General features: G+C 44.2%; 1 protein-coding gene across 1 annotated transcript; it reads left to right on the plus strand.

Annotated features, from left to right (window-relative positions):
* The first annotated feature begins 479 nt into the window (after positions 1-479).
* On the plus strand, positions 480-26,413 carry LOC115188958 (endothelin receptor type B). The gene is made up of 7 exons (XM_029747785.1): positions 480-993; positions 4,162-4,274; positions 4,486-4,690; positions 13,524-13,673; positions 24,124-24,257; positions 24,353-24,461; positions 26,131-26,413. The coding sequence occupies exons 1-7, from the start codon at positions 568-570 to the stop codon at positions 26,266-26,268; spliced, it is 1,275 nt and encodes a 424-aa protein (XP_029603645.1). The 5' UTR covers positions 480-567; the 3' UTR covers positions 26,269-26,413.
* Positions 26,414-26,852: the final 439 nt, after the last annotated feature.

The raw sequence follows: 26,852 nt of genomic DNA on the forward strand, positions 1-26,852 counted from the left end.
CTGCTCTAACCACTAGGCTACCTGCTGCTCTAACCACTAGGCTACCTGCTGCTCTAACCACTAGGCTACCTGCTGCTCTAACCACTAGGCTACCTGCCACAGTGACAGCGTGTGTGACGTTTCTGTCTCTGTTTTTCCTCCAGGTCGCTGAGAGGAGAGAACACGGTGATCCAGGACCTGAGAGTCTGTCTGTCTGTCTGTCTGTCTGTCTGTCTGTCTGTCTGTCTGTCTGTCTGTCTGTCTGTCTGTCTGTCTGTCTGTCTGTCTGAGTCTCTGAGAGTCTGTCTGTCTGTGTGTTTCTGAGAGAGTGTCTGTCTGTCTGTGTGTTTCTGAGTCTCTGAGAGAGTGTCTGTCTGTCTGTCTGTCTGTCTGTCTGTCTGTCTGTCTGTCTGTCTGTCTGTCTGTCTGTCTGTCTGTCTGTCTGTCTGTCTGTCTGTTTGTGTCTGAGTCTCTGAGAGAGTGTCTGTCTGTGTGTGTGTGTCTGAGTCTCTGAGAGTGTGTGTCTGTGTGTGTGTGTGTGTGTGTGTGTGTGTGTGTGTGTTGTTGTCGCTGCGTCTGTGCGTGAGGATGAGGTCATCGGGACTACTACTGTGTGTACTGGCTGTAGCGATGGCGTCCTCCGCCCGGTTCCCTCGCGACACGTCATCTCAGAGCCCCGGGGTCGTTACCCAGGAGACCAACCTTCTCCTGGCTACTCTGAACCCCAACAGCTCCCTCCCTGTCCTCCCTCTCCCTCCAGCCTTCCGGCCACGCCCGCCGGGCCCCTACCCCCCCATGTGTATCAAGCCCGCAGAGATTAAACAAGCCTTTAAGTATGTGAACACGGTGGTGAGCTGTGTGATCTTGGTGGTGGGGATGATTGGTAATTCCACCTTATTAAGGATCATCTATAAGAACAAGTGTATGAGAAACGGACCCAACGTTCTGATTGGCTCTCTTGCCTTGGGGGATCTTCTCTACATCCTCATCGCTATTCCCATCAACGTCTTCAAGGTAGGGAGGGGTCACGCTAACCCTAACCCTAACCCTGACCCTAACCCTAACCCTAGCCCTGACCCCATAAGGTAGGGAGGGGTCACGCTAACCCTGACCCCATAAGATAGGGAGGGGTCACACTAACCCTGACCCCATAAGGTAGGGAGGGGTCACGCTAACCCTGACCCCACAAGGTAGGGAGGGGTCACACTAACCCTGACCCCATGACAAAATGGAGCAAACAAATGCCGTCAACAGTTATAATAATCAATAGTTATACTAATCAATAGTTATAATAATCAATAGTTATAATAATCAATAGTTAGAATAATAAATAGTGACAGTAGTCAACAGGTATAATAATCAATAGTTATAATAATCAATAGTTATAATAATCAACAGTTATAATAATCAACAGTTCTAATAATCAACAGTTATAATAATCAATAGTTATAATAGTCAACAGTTATAATAGTCAACAGTTATAGTAGTCAACAGTTATAGTAGTCAACAGTTATAGTAGTCAACAGTTACAGTAGTCAACAGTTACAGTAGTCAACAGTTATAGTAGTCAACAGTTACAGTAGTCAACAGTTACAGTAGTCAATAGTTACAGTAGTCAATAGTTACAGTAGTCAACAGCTGTAGCTATGTTTATTATAGCATGCTGTGGGCTAAATTCAGCAGCGTGTAATGAACCAAATCACATTTACAACTTCAAACCGTTTTTTTAACCACCTCCTTATATCAGTCTCTCTGCCTGCTAACCTCAGGTTCCTCCCTCTGTCAGTCTCTCTGTCAGTCTCTCTGCCTGCTGCTAACCTCAGGTTCCTCCCTCTGTCAGTCTCTCTGCCTGCTAACCTCAGGTTCCTCCCTCTGTCAGTCTCTCTGTCAGTCTCTCTGCCTGCTGCTAACCTCAGGTTCCTAGAGAGAAATACGAGGAGTGACTGTAATCGTCTTCGTGGAGGGTTGAGTTTAGCAGGAAACGTTCAGAGTCAACACCGTAAACCAGTTATAACGGCACTCTAATGCCTTTAGGGAGACGTTCAGAAAGATGCTCTAACATACACAGTGGAGTGTAAAATGAGTCAAAACCAGGGCATCTATATTACACTAACGACCTGTCAGAGTTCATCAGTCCTGTTAGAGCCACGACTTAATAACAGCTGACTGCAGTCCCGGTTCCCATGACGACCTGTCAGAGTTCATCAGTCCTGTTAGAGCCACGACTTAATAACAGCTGACTGCAGTCCCGGTTCCCATGACGACCTGTCAGAGTTCATCAGTCCTGTTAGAGCCACGACTTAATAACAGCTGACTGCAGTCCCGGTTCCCATGACGACCTGGAGGACAGGGAGGATCCCCTGAATAACAGAGATATGATGATGTTGGCTGCAGTCAGAGGAATGAGAGAGGAGTTCTGGACTGGCCCTCATATAGAGACAGAGACAGAGTCCTGGACTGACCCTCATATAGAGACAGAGACAGAGTCCTGGACTGACCCTCATATAGAGACAGAGTCCTGGACTGGCCCTCATATAGAGACAGAGTCCTGGACTGACCCTCATATAGAGACAGAGTCCTGGACTGACCCTCAAATAGAGACAGAGACAGAGTCCTGGACTGACCCTCATATAGAGACAGAGTCCTGGACTGACCCTCATATAGAGACAGAGACAGAGTCCTGGACTGACCCTCAAATAGAGACAGAGACAGAGTCCTGGACTGACCCTCATATAGAGACAGAGTCCTGGACTGACCCTCATATAGAGACAGAGACAGAGTCCTGGACTGACCCTCATATAGAGACAGAGTCCTGGACTGACCCTCATATAGAGACAGAGACAGAGTCCTGGACTGGCCCTCATATAGAGACAGAGTCCTGGACTGACCCTCAAATAGAGACAGAGACAGAGTCCTGGACTGACCCTCATATAGAGACAGAGTCCTGGACTGACCCTCATATAGAGACAGAGACAGAGTCCTGGACTGACCCTCAAATAGAGACAGAGACAGAGTCCTGGACTGACCCTCATATAGAGACAGAGTCCTGGACTGACCCTCATATAGAGACAGAGACAGAGTCCTGGACTGACCCTCATATAGAGACAGAGTCCTGGACTGACCCTCATATAGAGACAGAGACAGAGTCCTGGACTGGCCCTCATATAGAGACAGAGACAGAGTCCTGGACTGACCCTCATATAGAGACAGAGTCCTGGACTGACCCTCAAATAGAGACAGAGACAGAGTCCTGGACTGACCCTCATATAGAGACAGAGACAGAGTCCTGGACTGACCCTCATATAGAGACAGAGTCCTGGACTGACCCTCATATAGAGACAGAGACAGAGTCCTGGACTGACCCTCATATAGAGACAGAGTCCTGGACTGACCCTCATATAGAGACAGAGACAGAGTCCTGGACTGGCCCTCATATAGAGACAGAGACAGAGTCCTGGACTGACCCTCATATAGAGACAGAGTCCTGGACTGACCCTCATATAGAGACAGAGTCCTGGACTGACCCTCATATAGAGACAGAGTCCTGGACTGACCCTCATATAGAGACAGAGTCCTGGACTGACCCTCATATAGAGAAAGAGTCCTGGACTGACCCTCATATAGAGACAGAGTCCTGGACTGACCCTCATATAGAGACAGAGACAGAGTCCTGGACTGACCCTCATATAGAGACAGAGTCCTGGACTGACCCTCATATAGAGACAGAGACAGAGTCCTGGACTGACCCTCATATAGAGACAGAGTCCTGGACTGACCCTCATATAGAGACAGAGACAGAGTCCTGGACTGGCCCTCATATAGAGACAGAGACAGAGTCCTGGACTGACCCTCATATAGAGACAGAGTCCTGGACTGACCCTCATATAGAGACAGAGTCCTGGACTGACCCTCATATAGAGACAGAGTCCTGGACTGACCCTCATATAGAGACAGAGTCCTGGACTGACCCTCATATAGAGATAGAGATGGAGGGAAATTAAAATGTGAAAAATAGGATGCTAACTGATCTCTTCCCCTCTCTTTCTCCTCATCTCCTCCTTTTTTTCCTCTCCTCTCCTTCTCTCCTCCTCTCCTCTCACATGCTCTCTGCTCCTTTTCTCTCCTCCCCTCCTTCTCCTTCTCTCTCCTCTCCTCCCTCTCTTGCTCTTCTCTCCTCTCTAGCTGATAGCAGAAGACTGGCCGTTTGGGGTTCATGTATGCAAGTTGATGCCATTTATCCAGAAGGCTTCAGTAGGAATCACTGTCCTCAGCCTGTGTGCTCTGAGCATCGACAGGTCAGTAACACACACACACACACACACACACACACACACACACACACACACACACACACACACACACACACACACACACAAACACGGATGACCGCACATTCACACACACACACAGATGACCGCACATTCACACACACATGGATAGTAAGTGGAGAAAATGTGTGTGTGTGTGTGTGTGTGTGTGTGTGTGTGTGTGTGTGTGTGTGTGTAGGTACCATGCGGTGACGTCGTGGAGTAGGGTGAAGAGGATAGGAATTCCTCTGTGGAAGGCTATGCAGGTCACATTCATATGGCTGGTAGCTGTCCTGCTGGCTGTTCCTGAGGCCGTGGCCTTTGACATGATGGAGATGCCTTACAGAGGCAGCAAGCTACGAGTCTGTCTGTTACACCCCCAGCAGGACACTGCTTTTATGAAGGTACACACAAACAATATATCACCCTGTTACACCATCACATTACCCCAATATATCATCCTGTTGTACCATCACATTACCCCAATATATCACCCTGTTGTACCATACCATTACCCCAATATATCACCCTGTTGTACCATCACATTACCCTAATATATCACCCTGTTATACCATCACATTACCCCAATATATAACCCTGTTGTACCATCACATGACCCCAATATATCACCCTGTTATACCATCACATGACCCCAATATATCACCCTGTTATACCATCACATTACCCCAATATATCACCCTGTTATACCATCACATTACCCCAATATATCACCCTGTTATACCATCACATTACCCCAATATATCACCCTGTTATACCATCACATTACCCCAATATATCACCCTGTTGTACCATCACATGACCCCAATATATCACCCTGTTATACCATCACATTACCCCAATATATCACCCTGTTACACCATCACATTACCCCAATATATCACCCTGTTATACCATCACATTACCCCAATATATCACCCTGTTATACCATCACATTACCCCAATATATCACCCTGTTATACCATCACATTACCCCAATATATCACCCTGTTATACCATCACATTACCCCAATATATCACCCTGTTATACCATCACATTAACCCAGTATATCACCCTGTTATACCATCACATGACCCCAATATATCACCCTGTTGTGCCATAATATTACCCCAATATATCACCCTGTTATACCATAACATTACCCCAATATATCACCCTGTTATACCATCACATTACCCCAATATATCACCCTGTTATACCATCACATTACCCCAGTATATTACCCTGTTATACCATCACATTACCCCAATATATCACCCTGTTATACCATCACATTACCCCAATATATCACCCTGTTTTACCATCACATTACCCGAATATATCACCCTGTTACACCATCACATTACCCCACTATATCACCCTGTTATACCATCACATTACCCCAATATATCACCCTGTTATACCATACCATTACCCCAATATTTTACCCTGTTATACCATACCATTACCCCAATATATCACCCTGTTATACCATAACATTACCCCAATATATCACCCTGTTATACCATAACATTACCCCAATATATCACCCTGTTATACCATCACATTACCCCAATATATCACCCTGTTATACCATCACATTACCTCAATATAACACCCTGTTATACCATCACATTACCCCAACATATCACCCTGTTATACCATCACATTACCCCAACATATCACCCTGTTATACCGCCACATTACCCCAATATATCACCCTGTTATAAAATCACATTACCCCAATATATCACCCTGTTATACCATCACATCAACCCAATATATCACCCTGTTGTAAAATGACATTAACCCAGTATATCACCCTGTTATACCATCACATTACACCAATATATCACCCTGTTGTGCCATAATATTACCCCAATATATCACCCTGTTATACCGCCACATTAACCCAGTATATCACCCTGTTATACCGCCACATTACCCCAATATATCACCCTGTTATACCATCACATTACCCCAATATATCACCCTGTTACACCATCACATCAACCCAATATATCACCCTGTTGTAAAATGACATTAACCCGGTATATCACCCTGTTATACCATAACTTTACCCCAATATATCACCCTTTTATACCATAACATTACCCCAACATATCACCCTGTTGTACCATCACGTGACCCCAATATATCACCCTGTTATACCATCACATGACCCCAATATATCACCCTGTTATACCATCACATTACCCCAATATATCACCCTGTTATACCATCACATTAACCCAGTATATCCCCCTGTTATACCATCACATGACCCCAATATATCACCCTGTTGTGCCATAATATTACCCCAATATATCACCCTGTTATACCATCACATTACCCCAATATATCACCCTGTTATACCATCACATTACCCCAATATATCACCCTGTTATACCATCACATTACCCCAATATATCACCCTGTTATACCATCACATTACCCCAATATATCACCCTGTTATACCATCACATTACCTCAATATAACACCCTGTTATACCATCACATTACCCCAATATATCACCCTGTTATACCATCACATTAACCCAATATATCACCCTGTTGTACCATCACATTACCCCAATATATCACCCTGTTGTACCATCACATTACCCCAATATATCACCCTGTTGTACCATCACATGACCCCAATTTATCACCCTGTTATACCATCACATTACCCCAATATATCACCCTGTTATACCATCACATTACCCCAATATATCACCCTGTTATACAATCACATTACCCCAACATATCACCCTGTTATACCGCCACATTACCCAAATCTATCACCCTGTTATAAAATCACATTACCCCAATATATCACCCTGTTATACCATCACATCAACCTAATATATCACCCTGTTGTAAAATGACATTAACCCAGTATATCACCCTGTTATACCATCACATTACACCAATATATCACCCTGTTGTACCATAATATTACCCCAATATATCACCCTGTTGTACCATCACATTACCCTAATATATCACCCTGTTATACCATCACATTACCCAAATATATCACCCTGTTGTACCATCACATTACCCCAATATATCACCCTGTTATACCATCACATTACCCCAATATTTCACCCTGTTATACCATCACATTAACCCAATATATCAGCCTGTTGTACCATCACATTACCCCAATATATCACCCTGTTATACCATCACATTACCCCAATATATCACCCTGTTGTGCCATCACATGACCCCAATATATCACCCTGTTATACCATCACATGACCCCAATATATCACCCTTTTATACCATCACATTACCCCAATATATCACCCTGTTATACCATCACATTAACCCAGTATATCACCCTGTTATACCATCACATGACCCCAATATATCACCCTGTTGTGCCATAATATTACCCCAATATATCACCCTGTTATACCATAACATTACCCCAATATATCACCCTGTTATACCATCACATTACCCCAATATATCACCCTGTTATACCATCACATTACCCCAGTATATCACCCTGTTATACCATCACATTACCCCAATATATCACCGTGTTATACCATCACATTACCCCAATATATCACCCTGTTTTACCATCACATTACCCAAATATATCACCCTGTTACACCATCACATTACCCCACTATATCACCCTGTTATACCATCACATTACCCCAATATATCACCCTGTTATACCATCACATTACCCCAATATATCACCCTGTTACACCATCACATTACCCCAATATATCACCCTGTTATACCATAACATTACCCCAATATTTCACCCTGTTATACCATACCATTACCCCAATATATCACCCTGTTATACCATCACATTAACCCAATATATCACCCTGTTATACCATCACATTACCCCAATATATCACCCTGTTACACCATCACATTACCCCAATATATCACCCTGTTATACCATACCATTACCCCAATATTTCACCCTGTTATACCATACCATTACCCCAATATTTCACCCTGTTATACCATACCATTACCCCAATATATCACCCTGTTACACCATAACATTACCCCAGTATATCACCCTGTTATACCATCACATTACCCCAGTATATCACCCTGATATACCATCACATTACCCCAATATATCACCCTGTTATACCATCACATTACCCCAATATATCACCCTGTTACACCATCACATTACCCCACTATATCACCCTGTTATACCATCACATTACCCCAATATATCACCCTGTTATACCATCACATTACCCCAATATATCACCCTGTTACACCATCACATTACCCCAATATATCACCCTGTTATACCATACCATTACCCCAATATTTCACCCTGTTATACCATACCATTACCCCAATATATCACCCTGTTATACCATCACATTACCCCAATATATCACCCTGTTATACCATCACATTAACCCAGTATATCACCCTGTTATACCATCACATGACCCCAATATATCACCCTGTTGTGCCATAATATTACCCCAATATATCACCCTGTTATACCATAACATTACCCCAATATATCACCCTGTTATGCCATCACATTACCCCAATATATCACCCTGTTATACCATCACATTACCCCAATATATCACCCTGTTACACCATCACATTACCCCAATATATCACCCTGTTATACCATACCATTACCCCAATATTTCACCCTGTTATACCATACCATTACCCCAATATATCACCCTGTTATACCATCACATTAACCCCGTATATCACCCTGTTATACCATCACATGACCCCAATATATCACCCTGTTGTGCCATAATATTACCCCAATATATCACCCTGTTATACCATAACATTACCCCAATATATCACCCTGTTATACCATCACATTACCCCAATATATCACCCATCACATTACCCCAATATATCACCCTGTTATACCATAACATGACCCCAATATATCACCCTGTTATACCATCACATTACCCCAATATATCACCCTGTTATACCATCACATTACCCCAATATATCACCCTGTTATACCATCACATGACCCCAATATATCACCCTGTTATACCATCACATCAACCCAATATATCACCCTGTTGTAAAATGACATTAACCCAGTATATCACCCTTTTATACCATCACATTACCCCAATATATCACCCATCACATTACCCCAATATATCACCCTGTTATACCATAACATGACCCCAATATATCACCCTGTTATACCATCACATTACCCCAATATATCACCCTGTTATACCATCACATTACCCCAATATATCACCCTGTTACACCATCACATTACCCCAATATATCACCCTGTTATACCATCACATTACCCCAATATATCACCCTGTTATACCATAACATTACTCCAGTATATCACCCTGTTATACATCACATTACCCCAATATATCACCCTGTTATACCATCACATTACCCCAATTTATCACCCTGTTGTACCATCACATTACCCCAATATATCACCCTGTTTTACCATCACATTACCCCAATATATCACCCTGTTATACCATCACATTACCCCAATATATCACCCTGTTATACCATCACATTACCCCAATATATCACCCTGTTATACCATCACATAAACCCAATATATCACCCTGTTGTAAAATGACAACCCAGTATATCACCCTTTTATACCATCACATTACCCCAATATATCACCCTGTTGTGCCATAATATTACCCCAATATATCACCCTGTTATACCATAACATTAACCCAGTATATCACCCTGTTATACCGCCACATTACCCCAATATATCACCCTGTTATACCATCACATTACCCCAATATATCACCCTGTTATACCATCACATCAACCCAATATATCACCCTGTTGTACCATCACATTACCCCAATATATCACCCTGTTATACCATGAGATTAACCCAGTATATCACCCTGTTATACCATCACATTACCCCAATATATCACCCTGTTATACCATCACATTACCCCAATATATCACCCTGTTGTAACATGACATTATCCCAATATATCACCCTGTTGTACCATCACATTACCCCAATATATCACCCTGTTATACCATCACATTACCCCAATATATCACCCTGTTATACCATCACATTACCCCAATATATCACCCTGTTATACCATCACATTACCCCAATATATCACCCTGTTGTACCATCACATTATCCCAATATATCGCCCTGTTATACCATCACATTACCCCAATATATCACCCTGTTACACCATCACATTACCCCAATATATCACCCTGTTACACCATCACATTACCCCAATATATCACCCTGTTATACCATCACATTACCCCAATATATCACCCTGTTATACCATCACATTACCCCAATATATCACCCTGTTGTACCATCACATTACCCCAATATTTCACACTGATATACCATCACATTACCCCAATATATTACCCTGTTGTACCATCACATTACCCCAATATATCACCCTGTTATACCATCACATTACCCCAATATATCACCCTGTTACACCATCACATTACCCCAATATATCACCCTGTTACACCATCACATTACCCCAGTATATCACCCTGTTATACCATAACATTACCCCAATATATCACCCATCACATTACCCCAATATATCACCCTGTTATACCATCACATTACCCCAATATATCACCCTGTTATACCATAACATTACCCCAGTATATCACCCTGTTATACATCACATTACCCCAATATATCACCCTGTTATACCATCACATTACCCCAATATATCACCCTGTTATACCATCACATTACCCCAACATATCACCCTGTTATACCGCCACATTACCCCAATATATCACCCTGTTATACCATCACATGACCCCAATATATCACCCTGTTATACCATCACATTACCCCAATATATCACCCTGTTATACCATCACATTACCCCAATATATCACCCTGTTATACCATCACATTACCCCAATATATCACCCTGTTGTACCATCACATTATCCCAATATATCGCCCTGTTATACCATCACATTACCCCAATATATCACCCTGTTACACCATCACATTACCCCAATATATCACCCTGTTACACCATCACATTACCCCAATATATCACCCTGTTATACCATCACATTACCCCAATATATCACCCTGTTATACCATACCATTACCCCAATATTTCACCCTGTTATACCATAACATTACCCCAATATATCACCCTGTTATACCATAACATTACCCCAATATATCACCCTGTTATACCATCACATTACCCCAATATATCACCCTGTTATACCATCACATTACCCCAATATATCACCCATCACATTACCCCAATATATCACCCTGTTATACCATAACATGACCCCAATATATCACCCTGTTATACCATCACATTACCCCAATATATCACCCTGTTATACCATCACATTACCCCAATATATCACCCTGTTATACCATCACATGACCCAAATATATCACCCTGTTATACCATAACATTACTCCAGTATATCACCCTGTTATACATCACATTACCCCAATATATCACCCTGTTAAACCATCACATTACCCCAATATATCACCCTGTTGTAACATGACATTATCCCAATATATCACCCTGTTTTACCATCACATTACCCCAATATATCACCCTGTTATACCATCACATTACCCCAATATATCACCCTGTTATACCATCACATTACCCCAATATATCACCCTGTTATACCATCACATCAACCCAATATATCACCCTGTTGTAAAATGACATTAACCCAGTATATCACCCTTTTATACCATCACATTACCCGAATATATCACCCTGTTGTGCCATAATATTACCCCAATATATCACCCTGTTATACCATAACATTAACCCAGTATATCACCCTGTTATACCGCCACATTACCCCAATATATCACCCTGTTATACCATCACATTACCCCAAAATATCACCCTGTTATACCATCACATCAACCCAATATATCACCCTGTTGTACCATCACATTACCCCAATATATCACCCTGTTATACCATGAGATTAACCCAGTATATCACCCTGTTATACCATCACATTACCCCAATATATCACCCTGTTATACCATCACATTACCCCAATATATCACCCTGTTGTAACATGACATTATCCCAATATATCACCCTGTTGTACCATCACATTACCCCAATATATCACCCTGTTATACCATCACATTACCCCAATATATCACCCTGTTATACCATCACATTACCCCAATATATCACCCTGTTATACCATCACATTACCCCAATATATCACCCTGTTATACCATCACATTACCCCAATATATCACCCTGTTGTACCATCACATTATCCCAATATATCGCCCTGTTATACCATCACATTACCCCAATATATCACCCTGTTACACCATCACATTACCCCAATATATCACCCTGTTACACCATCACATTACCCCAATATATCACCCTGTTATACCATCACATTACCCCAATATATCACCCTGTTATACCATCACATTACCCCAATATATCACCCTGTTGTACCATCACATTACCCCATTATTTCACACTGATATACCATCACATTACCCCAATATATTACCCTGTTGTACCATCACATTACCCCAATATATCACCCTGTTATACCATCACATTACCCCAATATATCACCCTGTTACACCATCACATTACCCCAGTATATCACCCTGTTATACCATAACATTACCCCAATATATCACCCATCACATTACCCCAATATATCACCCTGTTATACCATCACATTACCCCAATATATCACCCTGTTATACCATAACATTACCCCAGTATATCACCCTGTTATACATCACATTACCCCAATATATCACCCTGTTATACCATCACATTACCCCAATATATCACCCTGTTATACCATCACATTACCCCAACATATCACCCTGTTATACCGCCACATTACCCCAATATATCACCCTGTTGTAACATGACATTATCCCAATATATCACCCTTTTGTACCATCACATTACCCCAATATATCACCCTGTTGTACCATCACATTACCCCAATATATCACCCTGTTTTACCATCACATTACCCCAATATATCACCCTGTTATACCATGAGATTAACCCAGTATATCACCCTGTTCCACCATAACATTAACCCGATCTGTCACCCTGTTCCACCATAACATCACACAGATATATGACTGCTGAAAGCAGCAGACTTCTGACAGTGTTGTAACCATGATGTGTGTGTGTTCTCAGTTCTACCAGGATGTGAAGGACTGGTGGTTGCTAGGGTTTTATTTCTGTCTTCCTCTGGCCTGCACCGGCGTCTTCTACACCCTGATGTCCTGGGAGATGTTGAGCAGGAAGAAAGGCATGAGGATCGCTCTCAACGACCACATGAAACAGGTCTGTCTGTCTGACCTGTCTGTCTGTCTGACCTGTCTGTCTGTCTGACCTGTCTGTCTGTCTGTCTGACCTGTCTGGCTGTCTGGCTGTCTGTCTGTCTGTCTGTCTTACCTGTCTGTCTATCTGGCTGTCTGTCCTGTCTGTCTGTCTATCTGTCTGTCTGTACTTCTGTATAACCTGTCTGGCTATATAACCCATGTTTCTGTCTGTCTGTGTGTTTAACCTGTCTGTCTGAGTGTTTAACCTGTCTGTCTGTCTGTGTGTTTAACCTGTCCTTCAGTCTGTTTAACCTGTCTGTGTGTTTAACCTGTCTGTCTGTTTAACCTGTCTGTCTGTTTAACCTGTCTGTGTGTTTAACCTGTCTGTCTGTCTGTGTTTAACCAGTCCTTCAGTCTGTATTCCAACGAGCATCAGATTCCTTAACACAGATGGACTATTGAACACAACACCTACAGTATTCATCTATATGTCAGTTTGAAGTATGTCCTGTCATACAGATAATATACACTGCTCAAAAAAATAAAGGGAACACTTAAACAACACAATGTAACTCCAAGTCAATCACACTTCTGTGAAATCAAACTGTCCACTTAGGAAGCAACACTGATTGACAATAAATTTCACATGCTGTTGTGCAAATGGAATAGACAACAGGTGGAAATTATAGGCAATTAGCAAGACACCCCCAATAAAGGAGTGGTTCTGCAGGTGGGGACCACAGACCACTTCTCAGTTCCTATGCTTCCTGGCTGATGTTTTGGTCACTTTGAATGCTGGCGGTGCTTTCACTCTAGTGGTAGCGTGAGACGGAGTCTACAACCCACACAAGTGGCTCAGGTAGTGCAGCTCATCCAGGATGGCACATCAATGCGAGCTGTGGCAAGAAGGTTTGCTGTGTCTATCAGCGTAGTGTCCAGAGGATGGAGGCGCTACCAGGAGACAGGCCAGTACATCAGGAGACGTGGAGGAGGCCGTAGGAGGGCAACAACCCAGCAGCAGGACCGCTACCTCCGCCTTTGTGCAAGGAGGAGCAGGAGAAGCACTGCCAGAGCCCTGCAAAATGACCTCCAGCAGGCCACAAATGTGCATGTGTCTGCTCAAACGGCCAGAAACAGACTCCATGAGGGTGGTATGAGGGCCCGATGACCACAGGTGGGGGTTGTGCAAACAGCCGAACACCGTGCAGGACGTTTGCGATTTGCCAGAGAACACCAAGATTGGCAAATTCGCCACTGGCGCCCTGTGCTCTTCAAAGATGAAAGCAGGTTCACACTGAGCATGTGACAGACTTTACAGAGTCTGGAGACGCTGTGGAGAACGTTCTGCTGCCTGCAACATCCTCCAGCATGACCGGTTTGGCGGTGAGTCAGTCATGGTGTGGGATGGCGTTTCTTTGGGGGGCCGCACAGCCCTCCATGTGCTCGCCAGAGGTAGCCTGACTGCCATTAGGTACCGAGATGAGATCCTCAGACCCCTTGTGAGACCATATGCTGGTGCGGTTGGCCCTGGGTTCCTCCTAATGCAAGACAATGCTAGACCTCATGTGGCTGGAGTGTGTCAGCAGTTCCTGCAAGAGGAAGGCATTGATGCTATGGACCGCCCGTTCCCCAGACCTGAATCCAATTGAGCACATCTGGGACATCATGTCTCGCTCCATCCACCAACGCCATGTTGCACCACAGACTGTCCAGGAGTTGGCGGATGCTTTAGTCCAGGTCTGGGAGGAGATCCCTCAGGAGACCATCCGTCACCTCATCAGGAGCATACCCAGGCGTTGTAGGGAGGTCATACAGGCACATGGAGGCCACACACACTACTGAGCCTCATTTTGACTTGTTTTAAGGACAATACATCAAAGTTGGATCAGCCTGTAGTGTTGTTTTCCACTTTAATTTTGAGTGTGCTCCAAATCCAGACCTCCATGGGTTGATAAATTGGATTTCCATTGATTATTTTTGTGTGATTTTGTTGTCAGCACATTCAACTATGTAAAGAAAAAAGTATTTGATAAGATTATTTCTTTCATTCAGATCTAGGATGTGTTGTTTAAGTGTTCCCTTTATTTTTTTGAGCAGTATATATAAAAGTATATAACAGGGTGATTTGGCTATTTCAGCTACAGCCGTTGATGACGAGTGTATAAAATGGAGCGCATAGCCATGCAATCTCCAATAACAAACATTGGCAATGTTGACTTTCAACGTAGCACTGTCATAGGAGGCCACCTTTCCAACAAGTCAGTTGGTCAAATTTCTGCCCTGCTAGAGCTGCCCCCCGGTCAACTGTTAGCGCTTTTATTGTGAAGTGGAAACGTCTAGGAGCAACAACAGCTCAGCTGCGAAGACTCGTCACTTTAATAATGTTTACATACTGCTTTACTCATCTCATATGTATATACTGTATTCTATTCTACTGTATTCTACTGTAGTCAATGCCACTCCGACATTGCTCGTTCTAATATTTTCTATATTTCTTAATTCCATTGTTCTACATTTAGATTTGTGTGTATTGTTGTGAATTGTAAGATACTACTGCACTATTTGAGATAGGAACACAAGCATTTCACTCTACCCGCAATAACATCTGCTAAATATGTGAATGTGACCAATACAATTTGATTTGAAGTGGTAGGCCACACACGCTCACAGAACGGGACCGCCGATTGCTGAAGTGTGCAACTTGTAAAAATAATACATCCTCAGTTGCAACACTCACTACCGAGTTCCAAACTGCTTCTGGAAGCAACGTCAGCACTATAACTGTTAGTCGGGAGCTTCAGGAAATGTGTTTCCATGGCCGAGCAGCCACACACAAGCCTAAGATCACCATGCGCAATGGTGTAGAGCTCCCCGTCATTAAACTCTGGAGCAGTGGAATCGCGTTCTCTGGAGTGATGAATCACGCTTCACCATCTGGCAGTCTGATGGATGAATCTGGGTTTGGCGGATGCCAGGAGAACGCTACCTGCCCCAATGCATAGTGCCAACTGTAAAGTTTGGTGGAGGAGGAATAATGGTCTGGAGCTGTTTTTCATGGTTCGGGCCCCTTAGTTCCAGGGAAGGGAAATCATAATGCTACAGCATACAATGACATTCTAGATGATTCTATGCTTCCAACTTTGTGGCAACAGTTTGGGGAAGGCCCTTTCCTGTTTCAGCGTGGCAATGCCTCCGTGCACAAAGCGAGGTCCATACAGAAATGGTTTGTCAAGATCTGTGTGGAAGAACTTGACTGGCCTGCACAGAGCCCTGACCTCAACCCCATTGAACACCTTTGGGATGAATTGGAACGCTGAATGCAAGCCTGGCCTAATCTCCCAACATCAGTGCCAGACCTCACTAAATGCTCGTGGCTGAATGGAAGTAAATACCCGCAACAATGTTCCAACATCTAGTGAAAACCCTTCCCGGAAGAGTGGAGGCTGTTATAGCAGCAAAGGGGGGGACCAACTCCATATTAATGACTTCCCTGAAGAGTGGAGGCTGTTATAGCAGCAAAGGGGGGGACCAACTCCATATTAATGACTTCCCTGAAGAGTGGAGGCTGTTATAGCAGCAAAGGGGGGGACCAACTCCATATTAATGCCTTCCCAGAAGAGTGGAGGCTGTTATATCAGCAAAGGGGGGGACCAACTCCATATTAATGACTTCCCGGAAGAGTGGAGGCTGTTATAGCAGCAAAGGGGGGACCAACTCCATATTAATGACTTCCCGGAAGAGTGGAGGCTATATGTATTGTCCATAATTCAAGTGTTGTATACCCTGTGATATGTGTTGTCTATAAGTTTTAATTTTTTTTATTTCACCTTTATTTAACCAGGTAGGCTAGTTGAAAACAAGTTTTCATTTACAACTGCGACCTGGCCAAGATAAAGCATAGCAATTCAACACATACAACAACACAGAGTTACACATGGAATAAACAAACATACAGTCAATAATACAGTAGAACAAAAGAAAACAAAAAGTCTATATACAGTGTGTGCAAATGAGGTAAGATAAGGCAATAAATAGGCCATGGTGGCAAAGTAATTACAATATAGCAATTAAACACTGGAATGGTAGATGTGCAGAAGATGAATGTGCAAGTAGAGATACTGGGGTGCAGAGGAGCAAGATAAATAAATAAATAACAGTATGGGGATGAGGTAGTTGGATGGGCTGTTTACAGATGGGCTATGTACAGGTGCAGTGATCTGCGAGCTGCTCTGACAGCTGGAGCTAAAAGCTAGTGAGGGAGATAAGAGTCTCCAGCTTCAGAGATTTTTGCAGTTCGTTCCAGTCATTGGCAGCAGAGAACTGGAAGGAAAGGCGGCCAAACGAGGAGTTGGCTTTGGGGATGACCAGAGAGAAATACCTGCTGGAGCGCGTGCTACGGGTGGGTGCTGCTATGGTGACCAGTGAGCTGAGATAAGGCGGGGCTTTACCTATCAGAGACTTGTAGATGACCTGGAGCCAGTGGGTATGGCGACTAGTATGAAGCGATGGCCAGCCAACGAGAGCATACAGGTCGCAGTGGTGGGTAATATATGGGGCTTTGGTGACAAAATGGATTGCACTGTGATAGACTGCATCCAATTTTCTGAGTAGAGTGTTGGAGGCTATTTTATAAATTACATCGCCGAAGTCTAGGATCGATAGGATGGTCAGTTTTACAAGGGTATGTTTGGCAGCATGAGTGAAGGATGCTTTGATGTGAAATAGGAAGCTGATTCAAGATTTAATTTTGGATTGGAGATGCTTAATGTGAGTCTGGAAGGAGAGTTTACAGTCTAGCCAGACACCTAGGTATTTGTAGTTGTCCACATATTCTAAGTCAGTACCGTCCAGACTTGTGATGCTCGACGGGCGGGCAGGTGCGGGCAGTGATCGGTTGAAGAGCATGCATTTAGTTTTATTTGCATTTAAGAGCAGTTGGAGGCCACGGAAGGAGAGTTGTATGGCGTTGAAGCTCGTTTGGAGGTTAGTTAACACAGTGTCCAAAGAAGGGTCAGAAGTATACAGAATGGTGTCGTCTGCGTAGAGGTGGATCAGAGAATCACCAGCAGCAAGAGCGACATCATTGATGTATACAGAGAAGAGAGTCGGCCCGAGAATTGAACCCTGTGGCACCCCCATAGAGACTGCCAGAGGTCCGGACAACAGGCCCTCCGATTTGACACACTGAACTCTATCAGAGAAGTAGTTGGTGAAGCAGGAGGCGAGGCAATCATTTGAGAAACCAAGGCTGTTGAGTCTGCCAATAAGAATGTGGTGATTGACAGAGTCGAAAGCCTTGGCCAGGTCGATGAATACGGCTGCACAGTAATGTCTTTTATCGATGGCGGTTATGATATCGTTTAGGACCTTGAGCGTGGCTGAGGTACACCCATGACAAGCTCTGAAACCAGATTGCATAGCGGAGAAGGTACGGTGGGATTCGAAATGGTCGGTAATCTCTTTGTTAACTTGGCATTCGAAGATCTTAGAAAGGCAGGGTAGAATAGATATAGGTCTGTAGCAGTTTGGGTTTAGAGTGTCTCCCCTTTGAAGAGGGGGATGACAGCGGCAGCTTTCCAATCTTTGGGATTCTCAGACGATATGAAAGAGAGGTTCAACAGGCTAGTAATAGGGGTTGCAACAATTTCGGCAGATCATTTTAAAAAGAGAGGGTCCAGATTGTCTAGCCCGGCTGATTTCTACGGGTCCAGATTTTGCAGCTCTTTCAGAACATCAGCTATCTGGATTTGGGTGAAGGAGAGATCGGGGAGGCTTGGGCAAGTTGCTGTGGGGAGTGCAGGGCAGTTGACCGGGGTAGGGGTAGCCAGGTGGAAAGCATGGCCAGCCATAGAAAAATTATTGTTGAAATTCTCAATTATAGTGGATTTATTGGTGGTGACAGTGTTTCCTAGTCTCAGTGCAGTGGTCAGCTGGGAGGAGCTTATTCTCCATGGACTTTACAGTGTCCCAGAACTTTTTTGAGTTTGTGCTACAGGATGCAAATTTCTGCTTGAAAAAAACGAGCCTTTGCTTTCCTACCTGCCTGTGTATATTGGTTCCTAACTTCCCTGAAAAGTTGCATGTCATGGGGGCTAATCGATGCTAATGCAGAACGCCACAGGATGTTTTTGGGCTGGTCAAGGGCAGTCAGGTCTGGAGACAACCATGGGCTATATCTGTTCCTGGTTCAACATTTTTTGAATGGGGCATGCTTATTTAAGATGGTGAGGAAGGCACTTTTAAAGAATAACCAGGCATCCTCTACTGACAGGATGAGGTCAATATCCTTCCAGGATACCCGGTCCAGGTCAATTAGAAAGGCCTGCTCGCTGAAGTGTTTTACGGAGCGTTTGACAGTGATGAGGGGGGTCGTTTGACCGCAGACCCGTTACGGATGCAGGCAATGAGGCAGTGATCGCTGAGATCTTGGTTGAAAACAGCAGAGGTGTATTTGGAGGGCAAGTTGGTTAGGATGATATCTATGAGGGTACCAGTGTTTACGGCTTTGGGGTTGTACCTGGTAGGTTCATTGATAATTTGTGAGCGATTGAGGGCATCAAGCTTAGATTGTAGGATGGCCGGGGTGTTAATAACCCAGTTTAGGTCACCTAGCAGCACGAGCTCTGAAGATAGATGGGGGGCAATCAGTTCACATATGGTGTCCAGGGCACAGCTGGGGGCAGAGGGTGGTCTATAGCAAGCGGCAACGGTGAGAGACTTGTTTCTGGAAAGGTGGATTTTTAAAAGTAGAAGCTCTAATTGTTTGGGTACAAACCTGGATAGTAAGACAGCCTGCAGAGTTCTATCTCTGCAGTAGATTGCAACTCTGCCCCCTTTGGCAGTTCTATCTTGTCGGAAAATGTTATAGTTAGAGATGGAAATGTCAGGGTTTTTGGTGGCCTTCCTAAGCCAGGATTCAGACATGGCTAGGACATCCGGGTTGGCAGAGTGTGCTAGAGCAGTGAATAAAACAAACTTAGGGAGTAGGCTTCTAATGTTAACATGCATGAAACCAAGGCTTTTTTCGGTTACAGAAGTCAACAAATGATAGTGCCTGGGGAGTGAGAGTGGAGCTAGGCACTGCAGGGCCTGGATTAACCTCTACATCACCAGAGGAATAGAGGAGAAGTAGGATAAGGGTACGGCTAAAGGCTATACGAACTGGCCGTCTAGCACGTTCGGAACAGAGAGTAAAAGGAGCAGGTTTCTGGGCACGATAGCATAGATTCAAGGCATAGTGTACAGACTAAGGTAGGATGTGAGTACATTGGAGGTAAACCTAGGTATTGAGTAATGATGAGAGAGATATAGTCTCTAGAGACGTTTAAACCAGGTGATGTCATCGCATATGTAGGAGGTGGAACAACATGGTTGGTTAAGGCATATTGAGCAGGGCTAGAGGCTCTACAGTGAAATAAGACAGTAATCACTAACCAGGACAGTAATGGACGAGGCATATTGATATTAGAGAGAGGCATGCGTAGCCAAGTGAACATATGGGTCCAGTGATTGGTTGGGCTGACTGGGGACACGGCGATTCAGACAGTTAGCAGGCCGATGCTAACAGTTAGTAGGCCGGGGCTAAACAAGCTAGCAGTTAGCAGACTGGGGCTGGCAAGCTAGCAGTTAGCAGACCGGGTTAGCAAGCAATTAGCAGCCCGGGGCAAGCAAGCTAGTAGTTAGTAGACCGGGGCAAGCAAGCTAGCAGTTAGCAGACCGGGGCTAGCAAGTTAGCAGAGGGGCCTTTGGGGGACGTCGTGATGGAGGTAAGTCTGTTTTTGCCTCTTCGTGCGGTGACGTCGATAGACCAGTCGTGGATTAGTAGTTAGGGTTCCAAGCAGCTCTAGGTAGCTAGCAGGCCGCGATTAGCAGAATGGGCCTTCAGTGGACGTCGTGCCTGAGGGGCCTGTTGGAATCCTCGGGCAGATTATGTCGGTATTCCAGTCGTAGAGGATCGGCGGGGTTCCGTGCCCCGTACCGGCAGTAGAAGGGGTCCGGATATTGTAGCCCAGGAGTGGGCTTCGGTGGTAGCACAGGAGCCCTGGCCGAGCTAGCTTCAGGCTAATTGGTGCTTGCTCCGGGATGGAAACGCTAGCCAGGAGTAGTCACCCAGGATTGCGGTTAGCTACTTGCAAAGATCCTTCTGAAAATGTTCAGTGTTTGCGGTAGGAATCCGGGGATATGGGAAAAAATAATAATAATAATAATAATAGGTCCGTTATGCTCTGGTTTGAGTCACGTTGTTCGAACTGGCGAGAGCTTTCCGAGCTAAAGGTTAGCTGATGACCGCTAGCAGTGGTTTGCTGACTGATAGCTGGTAGGTAGTTAGCTGGCTAACTTCAGTTGAGGGATTCCAGATCCGAAGTAAATAGAAAATAAACAGATCCACGCCACATTGGGTGAGGCGGGTTGCAGGAGAGTATTTAGAAGTTTAGGTTTAGGAAAATATTTTTAAAAGATATGCGAAGAAAAAGATGTAAAAAGATATATACAAGGGACACGACAGGACAAAGACGTCTGGCTGCTACGCCATCTTCGATTGCATCCATACCTTTTGTCTTTGAATTTGAGAGTGGTTGCACTTCTCCAGCCCCATCCCTCAGCTTTTTACTGAAACTATGGCAGAGTAAACACTGTTAATGTTTCAATGAAGGATTACCGCTTTAAACACCTTTAATATAGTAACAGTGATATTATATGCTGCAGTTAAGTAGTGAGAGAGTTTCTGTTTGTACCATACTGTAAAGCAAAACTGCTGAAGTCGAGAACAAAATTCTTAGTATTGCAAACAAAAATAATAATCTTGAAAACAAAATAAGCTAAATATTGCAAGGAAATCATTTTGAAATGTGAGAACAAATGAATTGTAAATGGAAGCAAAATTATTATTCGTTTTTTTAATAATAACGCAATAAAACACCTCCCTCTTTCCTGTAGTTTCCCCTATCTTTCCTGTAGTTTCCCCTATCTTTCCTGTAGTTTCCCCTATCTTTCCTGTAGTTTCCCCTATCTTTCCTGTAGTTTCCCCTATCTTTCCTGTAGTTTCCCCTATCTTTCCTGTAGTTTCCCCTATCTTTGGTTACGTTACTTTCCTGTAGTTTCCCCTATCTTTCCTGTAGTTTCCCCTATCTTTCCTGTAGTTTCCCCTATCTTTGGTTACGTTACTTTCCTGTAGTTTCCCCTATCTTTCCTGTAGTTTCCACTATCTTTCCTGTAGTTTCCCCTGTCTTTCCTGTAGTTTTCCCTATCTTTCCTGTAGTTTCCCCTATCTTTCCTGTAGTTTCCCCTATCTTTCCTGTAGTTTCCCCTATCTTTGGTTACGTTACTTTCCTGTAGTTTCCCCTATCTTTGGTTACGTTACTTTCCTGTAGTTTCCCCTATCTTTCCTGTAGTTTCCCCTATCTTTCCTGTAGTTTCCCCTATCTTTGGTTACGTTACTTTCCTGTAGTTTCCCCTATCTTTCCTGTAGTTTCCCCTATCTTTGGTTACGTTACTTTCCTGTAGTTTCCCCTATCTTTCCTGTAGTTTCCCCTATCTTTCCTGTAGTTTCCCCTATCTTTCCTGTAGTTTCCCCTATCTTTCCTGTAGTTTCCCCTATCTTTCCTGTAGTTTCCCCTATCTTTCCTGTAGTTTCCCCTATCTTTCCTGTAGTTTCCCCTATCTTTGGTTACGTTACTTTCCTGTAGTTTCCCCTATCTTTCCTGTAGTTTCCCCTATCTTTGGTTACGTTACTTTCCTGTAGTTTCCCCTATCTTTCCTGTAGTTTCCCCTATCTTTCCTGTAGTTTCCCCTATCTTTGGTTACGTTACTTTCCTGTAGTTTCCCCTATCTTTCCTGTAGTTTCCCCTATCTTTCCTGTAGTTTCCCCTATCTTTCCTGTAGTTTCCCCTATCTTTCCTGTAGTTTCCCCTATCTTTCCTGTAGTTTCCCCTATCTTTGGTTATGTTACTTTCCTGTAGTTTCCCCTATCTTTAGTTGTTCCTCAGCCTTTGCTTTGGCTTCCTTTTCTCAAGTTGCAAGTCTTGGTTGGTAGCACCCTGCATCCCACCGCTGGTTTGTCTCTGAAGCTTAGCAGGGTTGGTCCCTGGATGGGAGACCAGATATAGCTGGAAGTGGTAAAAAAATAAATTGGTGGGGTGAAAAATCATGTGGGGACTCATGCAAAATATACATTTTTCACAGGATGTTTTTATTTTGCAATGGCCGGGGCCTCTGAGTTTGAATTATTTCTAACAGCATTTTTGTGTGTGTGTGTGTGCGTGCGTACGTGTGTGCGTGCGTGCGTGCGCGTGTGTACGTACAGTATATAACAGCAGCTCAGAGGGAGCCTTTTTTTTCACATGACCTTTTCACATAAAGACGTTAAAAATAAACTTGGCAATCTCTGCTGTCGTCAACAATATGAACTATGATAAACCTATGTGATATACGTGCTGTGTAAAAAGCCTAACCCCCTGTATGTTTCTGTGTAGCGTCGCGAGGTGGCTAAAACAGTCTTCTGCTTGGTGGTGATCTTTGCTCTGTGCTGGCTACCGCTCCATCTCAGCCGCATCCTGAAGAAAACGGTCTATGATCAGAACGACCCCAACCGCTGTGAACTACTCAGGTACACACGCCGTGCCCGCCCCGGTGGTCCATTGTTCTGTGGTTTCCCGACTTCCTGTTGATGTGATGCTGACCCCTGACCTATAACCCCTGTAGTTTCCTGCTAGTGATGGATTATATCGGTATCAACATGGCGTCGCTCAACTCCTGTATCAACCCCGTCGCTCTCTACTTCGTCAGCCAGAAGTTCAAAAACTGTTTCAAGGTGAGAGAATGCGTGTGTGAGAGAGTGACAGGGAGAGAGAGAAATAAGGGGTGAAACAGAGAGCAAGAGAGAGAGAGAGAGAAAGAGAAGGGGTAAGAGAGAGAGAGTGAGAGAGAGAGAGAAACAGAGTGAGAGTGTGAGAGAGCGTGAGAGAGAGTGTGAGAGAGAGAGAGAGATGAAGAGACGGTGAGAGAGATGGTGTGAGACAGACAGTCAGCACAAAGCTATTTTATCATCCAGCTGTCTGCTCTAAGCAGAAATGGAAAACAAAAACCTCTATTTAATCTGTGGCTGTCATGAACCCTCTACCTCTATTTAATCTGTGGCTGTCATGAACCCTCTACCTCTATTTAATCTGTGGCTGTCATGAACCCTCTACCTCTATTTAATCTGCAGCTGTCATGAACCCTCTACCTCTATTTAATCTGCTGCTGTCATGAACCCTCTACCTCTATTTAATCTGTGGCTGTCATGAACCCTCTACCTCTATTTAATCTGCAGCTGTCATGAACCCTCTATCTCTATTTAATCTGCAGCTGTCATGAACCCTCTACCTCTATTTAATCTGTGGCTGTCATGAACCCTCTACCTCTATTTAATCTGTGGCTGTCATGAACCCTCTACCTCTATTTAATCTGCGGCTGTCATGAACCCTCTACCTCTATTTAATCTGCTGCTGTCATGAACCCTCTACCTCTATTTAATCTGTGGCTGTCATGAACCCTCTACCTCTATTTAATCTGTGGCTGTCATGAACCCTCTACCTCTATTTAATCTGTGGCTGTCATGAACCCTCTACCTCTATTTAAACTGTGGCTGTCATGAACCCTCTACCTCTATTTAATCTGTGGCTGTCATGAACCCTCTACCTCTATTTAATCTGTGGCTGTCATGAACCCTCTACCTCCATTTAATCTGCGGCTGTCATGAACACTCTACCTCTATTTAATCTGTAGCTGTCATGAACCCTCTACCTCTATTTAATCTGCGGCTGTCATGAACCCTCTACCTCTGTTTAATCTGTGGCTGTCATGAACCCTCTACCTCTATTTAATCTGTGGCTGTCATGAACCCTCTACCTCTATTTAATCTGTGGCTGTGATGAACCCTCTACCTCTATTTAATCTGCAGCTGTGATGAACCCTCTACCTCTATTTAATCTGCAGCTGTCATGAACCCTCTACCTCTATTTAATCTGCAGCTGTGATGAACCCTCTACCTCTATTTAATCTGCAGCTGTCATGAACCCTCTACCTCTATTTAATCTGCAGCTGTCATGAACCCTCTACCTCTATTTAATCTGCAGCTGTGATGAACCCTCTACCTCTATTTAATCTGCAGCTGTCATGAACCCTCTACCTCTATTTAATCTGTGGCTGTCATGAACCCTCTACCTCTATTTAATCTGCAGCTGTCATGAACCCTCTACCTCTATTTAATCTGCTGCTGTCATGAACCCTCTACCTCTATTTAATCTGCGGCTGTCATGAACCCTCTACCTCTATTTAATCTGCAGCTGTCATGAACCCTCTACCTCTATTTAATCTGTCGCTGTCATGAACCCTCTACCTCCATTTCATGAAAGAGATAAAGGGATTGCAATGTACTAAAATTCAGATAGATTGAATGCCTCAGCTTTAGTTTCTAACTCGTATTTCTGTGTCTGTAGTCATGTCTGTGCTGCTGGTGTACGAGGAGCAGGAATGTGATTCCAGAGAGAGACGGTGTCCGCTGGAAGGGAAGCTGTCATGGCAACGAACTCGACAGAACAAGCTCTCGTTCCAGTCAGAAATACACCTCCACCTAAACAAACACCCACGCACACACAGGTACATTCCTGCATGAACAAACACTAGCCCTTCCCTCCTGTCCAGTCCAGCTAAACCCATCCTAACTCCACCTTAACTTTACCCAACCCCACCATCTCTCCTCCTAAACCCAACCCAACCCCATCCCCTCTCCTCCTAAACCCAACCCAACCCAACCCCATCCCCTCTCCTCCCAACCCCATCCCCTCTCCTCCTAAACCCAACCCCATCCCCTCTCCTCCTAAACCCAACCCAACCCAACCCCATCTCCTCTCCTCCTAAACCCAACCCCATCCCCTCTCCTCCTAAACCCAACCCCATCCCCTCTCCTCCTAAACCCAACCCAACCCCATCCCCTCTCCTCCTAAACCCAACCCAACCCCATCCCCTCTCCTCCTAAACCCAACCCAGCCCCATCCCTCTCCTCCCAACCCCATCTCCTCTCCTCCTAAACCCAGCCCCATCCCCTCTCCTCCTAAACCCAACCCCATCCCCTCTCCTCCAAAACCCAACCCATCCCCTCTCCTCCTAAACCCAACCCCAGCCCCTCTCCTCCTAAACCCAACCCAACCCCATCCCCTCT

This window comes from Salmo trutta, unplaced genomic scaffold (assembly GCF_901001165.1).
Source record: "Salmo trutta unplaced genomic scaffold, fSalTru1.1, whole genome shotgun sequence".
NCBI lineage: Eukaryota > Metazoa > Chordata > Actinopteri > Salmoniformes > Salmonidae > Salmo > Salmo trutta.

Bases quoted from the DNA above. Each gene is read 5' to 3' on its own strand.
- LOC115188958 (XM_029747785.1), top strand. From the start codon at position 568: ATGAGGTCATCGGGACTACTACTGTGTGTACTGGCTGTAGCGATGGCG. The intron at 4,691-13,523 runs GTACACACAAAC...GTGTGTTCTCAG, and splicing joins AGGACACTGCTTTTATGAAG to TTCTACCAGGATGTGAAGGA. The intron at 13,674-24,123 runs GTCTGTCTGTCT...GTTTCTGTGTAG, and splicing joins TCAACGACCACATGAAACAG to CGTCGCGAGGTGGCTAAAAC.